Raw genomic sequence first — 18,105 nt, forward strand, 5'->3', positions numbered from 1 at the left:
TGACTTTTTATTTTTATACTAAACTTGGCACCCTTATTGGTTAGCATACATAAGAAATCAACTGAAGACTGGATCAATTTTTTTTCCTTTTTCTCTTTTTTCTTTTCTACACAACACTCATTTAAGGAACATAATTTTTATAACTTTGGCAATCATTGAACCCTGGAATTTTGTTTTTGGAATTTTTTTTCTTCAATATTATTGATTACTAACTACTGACAATAACTTAATTAATCTATTTTTTTGAAGTAAAATAACAGTTTGTGTGAATTGATTTACTATAAGAATTTAATGAATTTAATGAATTCAATCAATTAATGAACTTAAGAATTTAATAAGCTAATGAACTCAACTAGTCAATGATTTGACTATTCAAGTACCAACTGCTATATCTAGATTAACTATTTACTTTTCAAATATTGTGTAGCTGGGTGGATTAAAGTGATAACAATCTTATATGTATGAAATTGAAGTTAATATGCTTTCAGGTTTCCAATTACTATGAGGAAAAGATTTACCAGCTTTGCGCACCGACAATCTCAAAAATTGAAAGGCAAACAACAAAAGAAATTTTTAGAATTCGAGGAGTCTGAAGAAGAAGAAGAGGTTGACGTTGCGAAATTTAAACCCACAGTAGAGAAGTCACAAGGAAAGAGTTCGGGGATGGCTAAAGAAAGTCTGGACTTTTTCCTGCGCACTCAAGAAATGATACTGGATATGAAAACTTCCTTACAGAAGTCAATCCAAGACTCAGAACAGAAGGTGCTTCAAAGTATTGCAAAGGTGGAAGAGAAGCTTGAACTTAACTCACAAGAAATAGTTAAAATCAAACAGAAGCAAGAAGACAAATTTCGTGGAATTCCAGAACGATTTGAGAAGACCAGCTTGGAATCAGAAATCAGAACACTGCTTCACGACAACTACGATTTTGATGACGATGACACCTTGTTAGAATATTGTTACAGAATAAATTCATCTTGTGCAACTAAGTTTAACAAACCAAGAGACATACTGGTGAGATTTGTTCACAAAAGAACTAGAAATCTGCTGCTTAGAACACAAAGAGACGACCCCCTGGTTTGGGAGGGAAATTCAATACAGATTCTATCTGATCTTCCAGGAAGTGTCCTAACCAGAAGGAAAGAGTACAACGAGCTAAAACAAGAATTGATAAAAAGACAATACAGATTCCGCTGGCTCATTCCTTACTCTCTAGAGATCTCCTTACCACAAGGTAAAAGAACAGTCCACAATCTGAAGCTGAAGAGTTGCTTGAAGAATTAAGAACATCAAAAGACTCCTCTCCAAAAGATTCAAAAGACACTTTGGAAGCAACTCCCAGTACCTCCCAACTGACTCAGAAAGACAAAAAGATACCGCTGGAAAAGCGAGAACTACGCAAACACAAGAAGACTTCTGAAGGAGACAAACTAGACCAAGCAACAGCGTTGTAGATTTCTCCCCTTCAGCATGAATTTGTTACAAATTCTATCACTGAATATCAACGGTCTAAATTCCCCTAACAAAAGAGTTTTTCACAGTTTAAAAAAGCAAAAGAAAGACATTATTTGCCTTCAAGAAACCCATATCAAAAGAGAACATGAGAAACTTTTACACACGACTCACCTTGGAACACCTTACTTTGCTTCGGCTCGAGAGAAGAAGAGAGGCTTGGTTACATATATCAATGAAAAAATCTTTACTGTCAAATCTCACATGGCAGATCCAGATGGACGTTACCAAATTTTAATTCTTTTTGGATTAGATGGAATCTGCTTCACTCTGGTAAATATATATGCTCCGAATGCTGCTAAAGAAATTTTTTTTGAAATATTGTTTAAGAAACTTGCAGACTCACATCAAGGAGAAATTATACTTCTAGGAGATTTTAATGCGGTAATAAATCCAATGATCGACAAATCCCACAATAGCACATCCGGGAAATTACCAAAGAATGCCCTTAAATTTATGAAAGAATTCAACCTAATAGATGTATGGAGAACGAAGAATCCAAAAATAAAAGACTTTACATTTTACTCAAACCGTCATGGATCATTTTCTAGGATTGACATGTGCTGGTCTTCCAAATCTATCTTAACAAGTTTGGATAGAATACAGATCGCTCCCAGAATACTGTCAGATCATAATCCAATTGAATTTACAGTGTCGAGAGGAAGACCAGGAATTAGAAGATGGCGGTTAAACGATCAAATATTGCGGAGAAAACATATACTTGAACAATGTAAACATGATGTGAAAGAGTTCTTTATTTTAAATAAGACCCCAGACATGTCAGATTTTACTGTGTGGGATGCTAGTAAAGCATTTATTAGAGGGGAAATGATAGCTTTAAATTCCAGGATTAGAAAAGACAAGCAAAAGAAACTTAAAGATCTTCAAGAACACTTAAGAACATTGGAAAAAAAGATTCAAATTAAGTCAGATAAAACTATTCTTCGTGACATCAAGATGACCAAACATCAAATTGAAGTGATAGAAACGGAAGAGATTAAAATGAAAATGAAATATGCCAAGCAAAGATTTTTTGAAAGAGCAAATAAACCGGGCCGTTTTTTAGCCAGTCAACTTCAACAACAAGAGAAGAAAAGAAAGATAACCGGTGCAAAAGTTAATGGTACAACTTACAACAGACAAAATGAAATTGAAAAAGTATTCGTTGATTACTACAAGCAATTGTATGTGAAGGACGATTTGCAAGACCAGGGGCTAACAAGATATTTGATAGATACACATCTACCTAAACTATCATCAGAAGAACAAAAGAGTCTTAATCAGAAGATAACAACACAAGAAATTGTGGATGCCATAAATAATTTGAAATCGGATAAGGCACCAGGTCCTGATGGATTTACACCACAATATTATAAACCTTTTGAACAACAATTGACGCCTATCTTACTATCTCTGTATAATGAGGTAATCGAGCATGGAAGAATTCCATTGTCCTGGCAAGAAGCACATATATCTCTTATACCAAAGGAAGGCACCGATCCATATCTTCCTCAGGCATACAGACCAATCTCTTTGTTGAACATTGATTACAAAATTTTTGTTTCTATTCTCACTAAAAGATTTCAAAGATACATTAACAAACTGGTGCACCCAGACCAAACTGGTTTTATACCAAAGAGACTTATGAGAGATAACGTACGATTGGTTCTCAGTGCAATTAAATATATAAAGTCAAAATCATTAAAGACTGCAATGATCTTTTTAGATGTGGAAAAAGCTTTTGATAACGTATCTTGGCACTTTATTTCTAAAACACTACAACAAATGAATTGTGGAGATACTCTTCTTACGGTTTTTAATGCCATATATTCCGTTCAAAAGGCACGTCTTTTGATAAATGGTTGTCTATCGACAGAATTTAATATTAATAAAGGTACCAGACAAGGATGCCCACTTTCTCCGCTCCTTTTCAACTTATCAATGGAGGTTCTTGCGAACTATATAAGAAACGATCCTAAAATTTTAGGTCTGGTTGTTGAAAATGAAGAACACAAAATTAAAAGTTATGCAGATGATGTTGTATTGATTTGTCAAAATCCTGAACGAACTTTACCACATGTCCATCAACATATTAGAGAATTTGCAAAATACTCTGGCTACAAATTGAATAAAACAAAGACAAAAATTTTGACTTTTAATACTACAACCAATGAAGATATGTATCTACAAGGAATTACTGGATGCCAAATAACGAGGAGCCTATCAAATATCTCGGTGTCAGAATATCATCACAGAATAAGATACTTATGAAGTCAAATTATTTGAAAATATGGGGAGACATAGAAAAAGATCTAAATTCATGGTCAAAAATGAATATCTCTTGGCTGGGAAGAATATCGGTGATAAAGATGAATGTACTCCCGAGACTGAACTTTTTATTTCAATTTCTGCCGATCAGTATACCAGACAGAACAATAGAAAATTGGGAAAAACAAATAAATCGATTTGTGTGGGCAGGGAAAAAGCCAAGAATTAGATTTAAAGTCTTACAGCTACTTTAAACCAAAAGGACAATGTTCAATTTATGGGGGAATGGGAGGCTTGGATGAAATATTGTGAATATGAACTAGGACTGGGGAAAATGGAAGAGTACCTTTTAATCTGATCTAGATGACATTGCTAACATAAAGAAGTGTAATTAATTATATTAATAGAATATTGTGATTAAAACTTAACTGAGATATAAGAATAATTAAGATCAGATCATATCACGATGGGATAGAATACTTTATTAAGAGGCGTACGGAGGTGATGGGGAAGTCAACAAATTTTCCTTTATTTTTTATTTTATTAAGTACTTAAATAACTATAACAACATTACTTATGATTTAGTTTTTTATATTACTTTTATTGTTGTTTGTCAACATGGAAAATTTATATTATAAAAACCAATAAAATTTTCAAAAAAAAAGATAGATGCTGGATACCTTTATGATTCATGTATGAAATAAAATCATGTCATGGTTCATAGAAATCTGATATTTTAGCTTTATCTTTGTCTATTCTAAGTTGATGTGCCCATTTTTCTGCCATAGGTATTTGCCAGAGTTTGGAATACCAAGAATGTAGCGTTAAAAGTTCTGCAGTGTTCCAGCATTTTGTCTATCAAATCTTTCTATTTGTAAATTGCTTCCTTTCGGGCCTTATACATAGCAGCACAAAATTTGGCCACACATCTGGAAGTTTGTGGGTTACTATCTTCCAGTAGTCATTGGATACAGATTTTATCAGGTAGCCCTGTATTATTTCTTAAAATATCTTGGATAGTCTTAGATCTTAATAGAGAGGGCAGTATAAAAAGACATGTTTGCAGGTCTCAATTTCTTCCCCATTGCACAGGCAGACTCTCTCAGGAATATAAGTTTTTTTAAATGTGCCTTTTAGGACGGCTGATGGCAAAGCTCCACATCTGGCTAACGTAAAAGCCCTTCTAAATTTATTCACCTCCAGTATCATCAAATATGGGGCTGTTGTCATCAGGTGTCTGAACTTCTGTGAGGCTATGAAACCAGGTGACCTTGCAAGATCATGCTGTCTCTCTGTCTTCCACTCTTTGCCTTACTAGTTTTTTAAACTGATCTCCGCTCAATGTCAGTAGATCCTGGGGTGAAAACCCTAGTTTTCTTAGGTTTGATTTCACTTCCTCATGTTGCGTCTAAGTAATGCATTCAGTCATACTTGCATCTCACAGGCAATCATGCTTAACAAGAGCTGGTAATTAGCAAAGGCTGCTCCTCAGTAGCCCTGCCCCCCTTCGCTGTACAATCAAACCCATTCTCCCTCCCTGTCAGCTAAACACTAAGCTGCCCAGAAAGATAACACACACACATTCCAGAGGCTGGAAGACCTTGTTTTCCTAGGAAACCCTCAGAGTTAGAACAGGGCTATTCATTACATGTTGCAAAAGTAAAATAGAATGTGTAGACGCTGACAAGATTTGATGGGATGGTCTGAAAGAGTCTCTCCTGATGTTTGGAATTTGTAAAGTCTATATAATGTTGTACTGTGACCACACCTCCTCATGAGACGGGGTCCTGCCTTTGCTGGCTATAGATTTGTGTCTCACCCGGCTTGATCCTTCCTGATTCAATACATCCGCTGTTAGCTCATCTAACCTCCTCTTAATTGTCTGATTGGACTTAAAGTGCATACATCATTGGCGCCCGAACAGGGACCATTTGGACTGATATGCATCCAGACTAATGATTGAAGGAGGCCGGGTTTTTGTATATTTAGTTTAGCCCACATGTAGAAGGACATGAGATGGATTTTAGCTTCGATTCTCATCATGCCTGTCGCCAATCGGATCATAGAGTTGGAGACACAGCTCGGTACTTGTAAAATGGCGCATAAAATTTTTGACTGTACTTTTTCCAAGACCTTCAGACATTCCCCCCAGATTTTCAATAGAGCCAATGCTGGCGTAGCATCAATAGTTTAATGCATAATATTTGACATTTCTCAAAATATTTTCTCCCAGAACAGGACACTACAGATCTTGGACTAGGATCTTAGAGGCTCAGGTTCAAATCCCAATTCTGTCACAAAAGCTTGCTGGATGACCTTGGGCCAGTCACTCACTTAGCCAGACCTACTTCACAAAGTTGCTGTGAAGATAAAATAGAGAAGAGAGGGAAAGGATGTCATACATTTTGGGTCTCCATTGGGGAGAAAGGTGGTCACCTGGTGGTCCCTTCCAACTCTACGATTCTATGAAATCAAGTAAATTAAATATTCTGATGTTTTAAAATTTGTAGGAGGCCACTTTAGGAACATTCTGCAGCAGCAGCTAAGACTACAGGGAGGTATGACAGTAGCTCTTCATGGTTTGAAGCAGAGAAAGGTCTTTCTTGACACCTGTTATCTGAAAAGTTGACTTGCTTAATCTCAGTGAACTTCAAAGTGAAGGTTACTAAGCTGCCTAATAACTTTCTGTATGCAATAAAATTGCTCTTGGAGTTTGAGGAACTTTTTTTATTTTTCTCTATATATTTGTAAGTTTAAGATCTCTTGGTGCCGGAACCGGTTTGATTATTATTTAGAGAATCTGGTTAGGCTTCATCCTGTGACCCAAATATTATTGGCTGGTGTCTTTAATGCTAGGGTTAGGGAGACAAATGAGGATCTTTTTTGGAAATGTTTCAAAACACAGACAAAGGTCTCAACTGAGTACCAAAAATATATAGAGGAAGTTCCAAAGGTCTCAACTGAGTACCAAATGAATGCTAATATTGTAATCCTTGTGTAAAGTTCATATAGAGCCCTTGATTAAACAACAAAAAAGGGGAAAGCACCTGGGCCTGACCTAATACCAACGGAATTGTTCAAAACTGAAACAGATTAGTGGATAGGGTGTTAAAGATGCTTCAATGGCTCAGAGTTGATTGCCCGTTAAAGTAAATGGTCTCACATTACTGTGATGAAATTCTTTTTTTAAAATAAATTTATTATTTTTCCAAAATTATTAATCACATAGTTTAACAATGACATAAACAATACAAAATAAAAACAAATAGATAACATTGTTTAAAAAATTATATATAATGAAGAATTGTTGACTTCCCCTACACCTCCCTTCATCTTGTGATGAATTAGTAATCTCTTTTGCACAAAATTCTAATCCTAATACTATTGTTAATATTTATTGATCTCTTTGACATTTATATTTTTCAAGGGAAAAATATAATAATTAATAATATCATATAAAGGAAAGAAAAAAGAAAAAAGAAAAAAAAAATAAAAGAAAAAAAATAAATAGTAAATCTCACTGGTAATAAATGGATTAGTATAATAAAAAGCATTTGATTATTTCCATTAAAATTTAATTATTTTGTAAATCCTTCATTTCTCCCTAACACTCATTTAATACATATTATTTTTCAAGTAATTTGATATCATGTATAGTTCTACTTCCATTATAACCCATCCTTTTAACTAGTTCCTTTTCAATCTTAGCCAGAAGAGGCACTAGACTCTTTTAAATTAGTCCCTTTATCCGGAATTTAAAGCATTTCTTTTTTTCCCACAGTAGCAGTAATCATCGAAGAGCATCCTTGGAAATTGGTGGTAAAGTCTCTTCTGAAGATAGATAATTTTCATAGTAAATCCATGCTGCAATATCTTCCATCCCAAATTCAAAGATCCTGACAGCCCCAGTTTTTCTACTCATTAAGTCCTCCAAGCAGGTGTTGAAAAGTTCATCAAGCAGATTAAGGGGACAGAAGTCAAAATCACTCACGTTCAAAGCCATTGTTGTCAAATGAGCTATTGCAGATTGTTTATTGTAATCCCTCGTTTCCTTTGCAGGGTTCTTCTGTTCTTCATCTCTCTTGTCAGCTAGAGGGCCCTCTAGTATCTCCTCTGATCTCATTGTGATAATTTGGGTATTTATCTTTAAGTTCATCTGAGATAATGTCCAGTTTTTGATTAACAAATTGAAATGAAGTGCTCATCAAAGCAGAGAGTTGTTCCATTTCTGTAATCAGATGTTCCATGGTTACTACCTCTGAAAATTTCTATTGAAACTCAGTTAATAAGTGCTTCATTCAGCTGCCCTAGCAGAAGTCACTGTGATGAAATTCTCTTGAAATAGAGAGACAGGTGTTCACAGGTAATGGAGCTGGGAGAGGGGGCTATATACACATCTGAGTGACATCCTGCCTCCGTGAAGGAAATATGCTTTGGACATGACAGGGAGATGCACTCTCTCAAATTTATCCCAAAGTTCCGCCCATTGCACATTACACTTTCAATGGGGTGGCCTTAAAAAAAACTAAGAAAAGATTGGGACTCAAATCGGGGTGTCTCATCTGAGGAGGGGACAGGGGCCTTACACTGAGCAGTCAAAAAGGTTTTCCCTTTGTGTGGGATCTTAGTTGCTGTGCCAGATTTCTAGTATGACTGAATATCTTTCCACACTCTGCGCATTCAAAAGATTTCTCTGTTTGGGTTCTTAGAGGCCTTTGAAGATGGCCACTGCATCTGAATGTATTTCCACAGTCTGAGCAATCAAAAGGTTTTCCCCTGTATGAGTTCTTAGATGAATTTGAAGATCGCCACTGCATCTGAATCTCTTTCCACACTCTGAGCATTGAAAAGGTTTCTCCCCTGGGTGGGTTCTTAAATGCTTTTGAAGATTGCCACTGCATGTGAATCTCTTTCCACACTCTGAGCATTCAAAAGGTTTTTCCCCTGTGTGGGTCCTTTGGTGCTCTTTAAGAGTGCTATTCTGACTGAATCTCTTTCCACACTCTGAGCATTCAAAAGGTTTCTCCCCTGTGTGTGTTCTTTGATGCTCTTTAAGAGTGCTATTCTGACTGAATCTCTTTCCACACTCTGAGCATTCAAAAGGTTTCTCCCCTGTGTGGGTTCTTACATGACTTTGAAGATCACCACTGCGTCTGCATCTCTTTCCACACTGTGAGCATTCAAAAGGTTTCTCCCCTGTGTGGGTTCTTACATGACTTTGAAGACCGCCACTGCATCTGAATCTCTTTCCACACTCTGAGCATTCAAAAGGTTTTTCCCCTGTGTGGGTCCTTTGGTGCTCTTTAAGAGTGCTACTCTGACTGTATGTCTTCCCACACTCTGAGCATTCAAAAGGTTTCTCCCCTGTGTGGGTTCTTAGATGCCTTTGAAGATTGGCACTGCGATTAAATCTCTTCCCACACTCTGAGCATTCAAAAGGTTTCTCCTCTGTGTGGGTTTTTACATGACTTTGAAGATCGCCACTCTTTCTGCAACTCTTTCCACACTGTGAGCATTCAAAAGGTTTTTCCCCTGTGTGTGTTATTTGATGCTCTTTAAGAGTGCTACTCTGACTGTATGTCTTCCTACACTCTGAGCATTCAAAAGGTTTCTCCCCTTTATGGGTTCTTTGGTGCCTTTGAAAACTGCTACTGAGACTGAATTTCTTTCCACTCTCCGAGCCTTCAATAGGTTTCTCCTCTGTATGGGTTCTTAGGTGCCTTTGAAGATTGTCACTGCGATTAAATCTCTTCCTACACTCTGAACATTCAAAAGGTTTCTCCCCTGTGTGGATTATTAAATGCATTTGAAGATTGCCACTGCATTTGAATCTCTTTCTACATTCTGAGCATTCAAGCGGTTTCTCTCCTGTGTGTATTCTTTGGTGCACAAGGAGGTGTGATCTGCATCTGAAGTACTTTCCACAAGGAAAGCATTTATGTGCCCCCATTATTCTAGGGTTTCGGAAAAATGCATTTCCCTTTCTTCCACAAGAGTACACCTTTCCATTTTTCATGCAGATTAATGGCTTCTCTCCTGAATGAGTTCTTGTGTGTTGAAAAAGGTCCAATTTCTTAGAGAAGTTCTTGCCCCAGTCTGAGCAGCTATAAGGTTTATGTGTTCTTTGATGTCTAAGGAGCTCTGCTCTGCGAAGGAAGCTCTTGCAACACTCCAAGCATTGATGAGTATTCTTTCCACTATGCATTTGCAAATGGATCTTGTATTGGGCTTGATCTGAGAAGTTCATTCTGCACTCCAAGCACTTGCATGCCACCGCCACCTTGTGGATTAGTTCATGGAAATCCTGCTCTTGGCAGGGAATGGGTTTATCCCTCTTCTCAACCATGTGACTTCCTTTCTGCCTCTTCTGTCTGCCACGATTCTTGAAGTTTCCTTTCAAATATTCATTCTTCACTTTACCTGGCAATACCTGATGCACTTCCTCATCACCCTCGTTCCACTGATAATTGCCTGCTGGAATGAAAAGACAGATTCCATTAGCACCCACGCAAGGAGGTCTGATCATCCAAACGCAAAACATTTCACTGGCTTTTTCCTGCTGTACATTGTAGAGTACATTAATATGCACTTTAAAGGGTAAACCATTGAGCATGTATTTTTAGATGTCCCCTCTACAAGTCAGCCTCCTTCAATATTGTTGAGCCTTTGATTAGGAAAATGGGTTTTGATGATGAGAGTAAATAGACCAAAAGGTTTCTGCTGGGAGATAGCTCACCAATCATCACCCAGGCCGCAAAATACTGTGCAGTAGCAATGAAGCTACTTCGCCTTAATGTACTTCCTTAATCTGTGGAAATGTAAAATTGGATGATTCCTAATTTTGTTGGCCTTGGTTGTAAACATCAATTCTGTATGGTCAGTTCCTGTTTTACCTGTTTTATCAGCCAAACTAGCCACAAATAAATTTTCTATTTCTATTCTGGTTCCCAACCGGTGGTCCGTGGACCCCCAGGGGTCCATGAGAACTAAACCAGGGGTCCACGAAACAAAGTTATACCAGTAGTCCGCGGACCACCAGGGGTCCGGCACGCAGCTCTCTCCCTCTCTCTCAGTTGAGCTGCGGCCGCGGCTCAGGGGCTGTGTGTGAGGTAAAGCGCCCTCCTCCTCCTCCCCCCCTTTCCCTCTCCTCACAGCGTGGCCGGGTTTTGCATGCGGCGCTCGAGGGCCGGCGGCGGCAAGGCAGGCGGCGGCAGCAGCCAATCAGTGGGCGGGATTTTCCCCCTGGTTTTGGCTGGCGGAGGAGGCTGAGGACGGGTGGATGGCAGGCCCCCGGGGAGGGAAGGTAGGAAGGAGCCTAGGCGGAGGCAACGAGGAGGAGGAGGTCTTGGATTTGCCTTCCCGTGGCGATCCTCCTCGGCCTCCACCCCGTTCCCTCTTTATAGGGCCGTCCCCCTCTTAAACGCCTCCCCTGCCTCCACACCGGGCTGGGCTGGGACTTCCGTCAGTCCGACCCTTCGCCTTCCGCCCCGCCCGTGTCCCGGCCAGGCTCGTCCGACGCCCAGCTGGCCGGCGGGCCGCTCAGAAGCTGGCGGCACGTGTCTTCTCCTCCCCCTCGCTCATCCTCCTGTCTCCCGGCCGTTTGTGGGGAAGTCCCTCGCTGTGCTCCTCTCTCGTGACGGCTTCCTAGAGGAGAGGGGACGTATTGGCAAAGGACCTCGGTTCCCCCCGGCCCCCAGGCCACTCACGCGGCCGCCGTCCTCCCTTGCTGGCAACGCGACCAAAGGGAAGCTTGTTGGCGAGCGTGCTGCCCTCCTGGCTCCCTCCGTCGGGGACGGAAGACGCCCTCCCAGGCTAGCCTCCAGGCATGGGTTGCCCCCCTGTGGCGTTGTAGAGGGCCCACGACGGAAGGGCTAACAGCCATCGCGGGACGGGGTTATTGGCCATTTGTGAATGGGAGATTTTGCCTTGGATTTGCCACTCAGATGCACGTTTTCCCCATCCAGATTCTCAAAACTGCATGGGGTGTTATTGGCCATTTGTGAATGGGAGGTTTTGCCTTGGATTTGCCACTCAGATGCACGTTTTCCCCATCCAGCTTCTCAAAAAACTGCATGGGGGGTTATTGGCCATCTGTGAATGGAAGGTTTTGCCTTGGATTTGCCTTTCAATAAAAAGTTGTTTGTATCATTGAAAGCTCTGCTATTGTGTTTTTCTTTTAAGGCAAAAGATGTTAACATAATGAGTTGTTTTTTCTAAACTAAAACCTCAGTATTCAGGTTAAATTGCTGCACTGGCACTCGGAAATTTTATTTTGAACCTTGGGGTCCCTGCACCAAACAAGAAAGTTCTAGTGGTCCCTGGTCAAAAAAAGGTTGGGAACCACTGCTTTAAAAGAACATAAAAGCCCGCTGCATCAGAAAGGCTTTAAACAATTTCAACACCTCCTCACCCGGGTGCATTCTTTGATGGGAAGTAAGGGTTGATTCCTGACGGAAGGTCTTTCCACATTCTAAGTAATGAGATGGTTTCTCTCCTGAGGGAATTTGCCTCTTGGACATAACACTCATGTTCTTAATGAAGGGGGATGGCTGCATTCCAGATCACAGTAAGAGGGGATGACGGTAAGCCCCTCTGGGGAACAAGTGTGTTGCAATGGTTGGCAACTGAAAAATTAGGATGGAGCCCCTTCCCGAGTCTTATTAAGGGTCTCTCAGTCCCTGACTTCCGCTAGGGCAGCGGTGTGAAGCAGTCGTCTTCCCCAGGGCTCTGGGAGGGGAAACCAAGAACGTCGTAAATAAGGGGGCTAACGTGCCCCCCGATTCCTAAACAGTGGAACGGGTACCAGGAAATCTCTTGCAGCCTCGTAGTGCGGTTAACTCCTGGAATCTCTGAGATTTACGACTTGGAGACCCAGTAGCAGTTCCGCCCGCCGAAGACGTCTTCTTGGTATTTTGGAACTAATTGGCTTCACTCCCCCCTATCTATCTACATTTGGCAACTATACAAGTAAATACACCCGCTCTTCTGAAATCTGAGTAAGTTTGAAAGAACTCTTTTGTTTTACTTGGATTTGGAAGTCCCAGGAAATTGCTAAACTTACCTGTTGAATCTGTATCTCCCCACTCAATCTTTAAATTACTCTTTAAAATTAAGAAAGGATCAGATAACTCGGCAGGAACCTTACCAATTTGATCAGTGGGAAGACATAACAACTAAGATTTTTGAAAGACGCCTCAACTACCAATCAGGAACTATTACGTACTAAGGGGAGGGAGGAGTGGAAATCCCCCCCAACTCAAGGGCAGTCTTTTTAATTAAATAAAACCTTCCTGCCACGTCCTTCCTGGAAACAGTTTATCATCGCGAGAAAGTCAGAGAACTTGGAATCGGAAGTCTGATATCAGTGTGTAACTGGTAAATGATTCCCAAGCTCCTGACTACAAAGAAGGAAGGTTTATTACTTTGATTCCTGCAGTACCTCCTCATTATTCATTTCGAATCTGCCTGGATTTCACTAACTGAGCTTTAACAGGAAACTTTGGAGGTGCAATCATGGCATTCATGGCAAATATGATTAAACAGATGGAACAATTCATGGATTTGATGAACACTTCATTTCAAGGTCTTATTAAGAAACTGGACATCGTCTTAGAAGAAACTAAAGAAATAAAAGCCCTGTTCACCTCAATGAGATCAGAGGAGGCACCAAAAGGTTTTTTTAATGATAAGAGAGACAAAGAACAAAGGGATCCTGTAAAAGACATGGGGAATCTTACAAAGCAACCTGCAGCAATTCATTGGATAATAATGGACTGGAAAGGGATTGAATTTGATTTTTACCAACTGGATTTGTCTGATGATCTTTTCAAAGTAACCAATTTTGACTTGTGCTACCTGGATATGTCTGATGGATTTTACAACAGCTGTTTGGAGTAGGGCTGTCGATTCGGTTCGACCCGAACAGAAAAACAGCCGAATTTCCCCCGATTTGGCTGATTTTGGGTTCGGATTGAACCGAACTTAAAAAAAAGAGTAAAACAGGGAGCTGAATTCGGCAAGTTCGTGGTGTTCCCGAATAAATTCGGTGAATTCGGGCCCTATAAACAGATCTGCGCCTTCCAGGTGGAAGGCGCAGATCTGGTCCCCCCACCCCTCGCGCGCCTTCAGGGAGCTTCCCTGAAGGCGCGCGTGGGGCCCTTTAAATAGATTTGCGCCTCCCAGTCGGGAGGCACAGATCTGTTCCCCCCCCCCCCGCGCGTGCCTTCACGGAGCTTCCCTGAAGGCGCGGAGGGGGCCCTTTAAACAGATCTGCACCTTCCAGATCTGTTTAAAGAGCCCCTCGCGCGCCTTCATGGAAGCCCCATGAAGGCCCGCAGGGGGGGCTCTTTAAAGACCCCCGTCCCCTTCCCGACTCTTTGAAGTGGTGAGCGCCGCCTGGACAGGGGGCGCCCAGCAATTCAAAGACCCGGCCGAACTTTTCCCCGAACTCCGGATCTCCCGCCGAATTTCAGGGATCCGAAGCCGGGGAGTTCGGACTTCGGCACGGCCCGAATTTGGCCGAAGCCGAACTTTACCGAATATTTTTTTTCAACAGCCCTAGTTTGGAGGATTTGAGGAATAGAAAAACTGGGTCGGTCAGCATTTCCTTTTTTGAATTTGGGATGGAAGATAACGCAACATGGTTCTACTACGCTCCATCTGCAGAAAAGAATCCACCAACAATCTCCAAGGATGCCCTCCGTCAATTACTGCTAATGTGGGAAAGAAAAAATGCTGGAAATTCAGGATAAAGGGACTAATTTAAAAGAATCTGGTTTTTCTGCTGGTTAAGACTGACAAGCAACTGATTAAAAGGATTGGTTATAATGGAAATGGAATCACATAAAATATTAATCTACTAGAAATGTTATGCATTAAATGAGTATTAGGGAGAAATGGAGGATTTACAAATTAATTAATTTTCAATAGAAATAATTATATGCTTTTTACTATACTAATCCATTTTTTAGTAGGGAGATTTAATATTTCTTTCCTTTTTTAAATCTTTTTTTCTTTTTTCTTTTTATGTGATATTATTAATTAAATTCTTTTCTTTTTTCTTTCTCTTTGGTTCTGTTATAGAAAATAAAATATTTAAATGATTAATAATTAATGAATATTAACAATGATATTAGGATTAGAAATTTATGCAAAAGAGATTACAAGTTCATTGTAGGATGGAGGGAGAAGCAGGGGAAGTCCATTTTTTTATTCTACATATGTTATTGTTAAACTTTTTGATTAATAATTTTGGTAAATAATAAAAAATTTATTAAGAAGGGTCTCTCAGTCCCTCATTGACCTCAGGACACCCTCTGTAGCTTGGGTGATGGCCACAACACTGGCCTCTGTTGCCCTTGGGCTAGCCAGGACACTCGCGTTGTTTTACCTGGCCATGCTGAATATCGATTTCACTGCCACACCACCACCTCGAGGCTCCCAAAAGGGATCAAGTAACAGGACAGGCCTCAAAACAACATACTGCTGTTTAAGATTTTGATTCATACACCAGCCCACTGGAACAATCCTAATGGCAGCAATTTGCACCTTCGGCTCCTTACCCACAGAGGCCACACTCCTGTAGTTCTCGAGCATGACTTCCTCGTAGAGATCTCTTTGGTTCGGATCCAGCAGGGCCCACTCTGCCTCAGTGAAATACACGGCCACCTCCTCAAAGGAAACCGGAGACTGAAAGAAAAAGCAGATTCCTTTGTTAGAGATCATGCAAGGCAAGGTGACTCTCTGGAAGAGGGGCATTCTGGGACAGTGCCAGAAGGAGATTTTGGCATGTGTAAAAGGAGTGGCCTGGGCCCCTTAACAACAACTGCACAAGAAAAGCCCCCCAGAAAAAGGCGGGGGAACCCAGGCTGCCCTCTTCTCATCTCCCTTACCTGGACTGGAGGAGCAGCAGCTTTCTCCACACCTCTGCAAAGAGAATGGATCAACACTGTCTCTTCACTGCCTGCGAGAGGAAAGTAGAAGAAAGGGTATTAGTCTCGACTTCCTATTTTGTTTTCTTGTGTGAAGCATGCTTCGTGCTTCCCCCTTCCCAGGGAGTGAAACTTTACCCTATATACACACACAAAAATTGGTAATACTCCTGTTAAGTTGTGGGAGAGGCAGAAGACAAGCACAAAGGACCAATGAGGTGGTAGCACCTCTCCTGGATCAGACCAAAGGCCCCGGGAAGGTATTCCCCACTAGCTGAGACCTTGCACATGCCCTTGGGTCGAAGAGGCAAAAATAACATCACATGGCACCTCACTGTCACATCTGGCCAAAAAACACACATGAATTGAGCCCATCTGGAAACTCAGGGAAATATCAGTGGGTGTCCGGAGCATTTACTGATCCAGTAATGTCACATCTGGGTTTTCAGCCAGAGGTAACATCAATGTGACATCACATCTACCACAAGCCCCTCCCCAAAGCTGCTGGACATGCCAGACCACTGCCTGGTATTCCTAGTCTAGCATCCTATTTCCTGTAGCGGCCCATCAGATACCCTGCTAAGCATGAGCACAAAACACATTCTCCTACTATTCCTAGCCCTTACTAAATGGTATTAGGAGCTATTCTGCCCACAATGTACAGACTCTGTTTATTTGCGAGAATTAAGAGCTCAGTTGAGCTTTGTCTACCTTTTCTTCTGAGCCACCTTCAGCCTCTCTAATGGAAAAAGGTGGGATATGAATCTTGTTATCAATAAGAGGAAATGCCTTTATGAATTTGTATAATCCCCTTTTATTGGCATCACAATTAGTGAACACTGAGTGTCACAAGTTGGGTTAGGGTTAGGCATTTGTTTTTTCCCAACTAGAACTCTCTACCCATCAAATTCACTGGGTGCTCCAATCCCATCCAGGCACAAGTCCTTACCGCATGAGATGGCATCTTGGGCACACTCCTGGGCTCGGGCTTGCTGCCCTTCCTCCGACAGAGCCCTTTCCATCTCACAGAACTTAGCTTCCATCTTCACGGATGGACCCCACCTCTGAAACAGCAGCGAGGGAAACAGGTAAGAGATGGAATGGAAGATACGAAGGAATGGGTCCTGTCCCACTCCCACAGTCTGCACCTTTCTATCAGCAGAACTGGCAAGGTTTTCTTTCAACCCTGGGGAATTATCTGGAGGAATAAGAAATTCCATAGAAGAAGTCACTGCTGAAGCAAGGTTGTTAAATCTCCCATTTGGATGATTAACACCTAGACAAATATTGGGCAGGAAAGCTGTAGTATAAGGTCAGGTATCGTTGCTTGAATTGGAATACAAGAAAAGAAAACCCCTCACCTTTTCTGCCTGCCTCTTCTCCTCTGCCTGACTCAGAAGGAAGCCTTCGGCCAGGGCCACCGCTTGGGAACTGGTCTCTGGCCCGCATCCTCTAACCCAGCGCTGCATTTCCTGGGGAAGGAGGGTCAGGAACTGCTCCAGGATCACCAGGTCCAGAATCTGCTTCTTGGTGTGTCTCTCCGGCTTCAGCCAGTGGTTGCAAAGTCCATGGAGCTGGCTGCAAACCTCTCGGGGCCCATCGGCCTCGTAGAAGCGGAACTGCTGGAAACGTTGGCAAAATACTTCTGAGTTCAAGGGCTCCTGATCCCAGATCTCTGGCACAGCTCTCTCCCAGGATTCAATGCCACTCCCAGCTTGGATCGGCTGGGGACCTTTCCTTGCTCTCTTGCCAGGTCCAGGTCCTTCCTGGTCCTGCTCTTCCATCTCCTTCTCCTTCTGTTGGGTCACCACCACCCTGCCGGGGCAGGGAAAGGGACAGATAGCAACATGCTAGAAGGAAAACAAAAGAGAATGGAGATACACGGTGTATCAGGGAATGTACAAGTTTTCAATGTACCTTATAAAGTCTCCTGTGTCTTTAATGTAAGATTCTGTATTTACTGCAAATTGTCTGAGATGATAATCAAGATATTTAGCCAAAGGCTCAGTAATAGACTGGGACGCAGAGACTATTGGTCTCCCTGGAGGAATTTTACCAGGTTTATGGATCTTAGGCAAAATGTAAATAATAGGTACACGGGGATATTTGTTAAGTAGAAATACAGCAGTGGATTGATCTATTTGTGCCGCTTCTAAAGCATTAGAGACGGTAGTAGAAACCAACGACATTATCATATCAGTGGGGTCTTTAGTAAGTCTTTTGTAATACATGGTTTGACTTAATTGATTATTGACTTCCTCTAAATAGTGTATTCTGTCCTGTAGGACAACAGCACCGCCGTTGTCCACGGGTTTAATAATGAGGTTAGGATCGGCAGCAAACCCATCAAGAGCCAATTTTTCATCATAAGTTAAATTGTGATGTCTGGGTATAT

General features: G+C 41.3%; 1 protein-coding gene across 1 annotated transcript; it reads right to left on the reverse strand.

The window, feature by feature from the left end:
- Window positions 1-8,719: 8,719 nt before the first annotated feature.
- LOC130473850 (zinc finger protein with KRAB and SCAN domains 7-like) lies at window positions 8,720-17,494 on the reverse strand (the record flags this gene model as incomplete). Its single annotated transcript, XM_056845464.1, has 6 exons — window positions 17,072-17,494; window positions 16,660-16,774; window positions 15,672-15,742; window positions 15,342-15,468; window positions 9,669-10,254; window positions 8,720-8,912 (listed from the first exon to the last, which is right to left on the reverse strand). Coding segments are annotated over exons 1-6 (1,515 nt in total), but the record flags the coding sequence as incomplete, so codon positions are not given.
- Window positions 17,495-18,105: the final 611 nt, after the last annotated feature.

This window comes from Euleptes europaea, chromosome 1 (genome assembly GCF_029931775.1).
Source record: "Euleptes europaea isolate rEulEur1 chromosome 1, rEulEur1.hap1, whole genome shotgun sequence".
In the NCBI taxonomy this organism is placed as follows: domain Eukaryota; kingdom Metazoa; phylum Chordata; class Lepidosauria; order Squamata; family Sphaerodactylidae; genus Euleptes; species Euleptes europaea.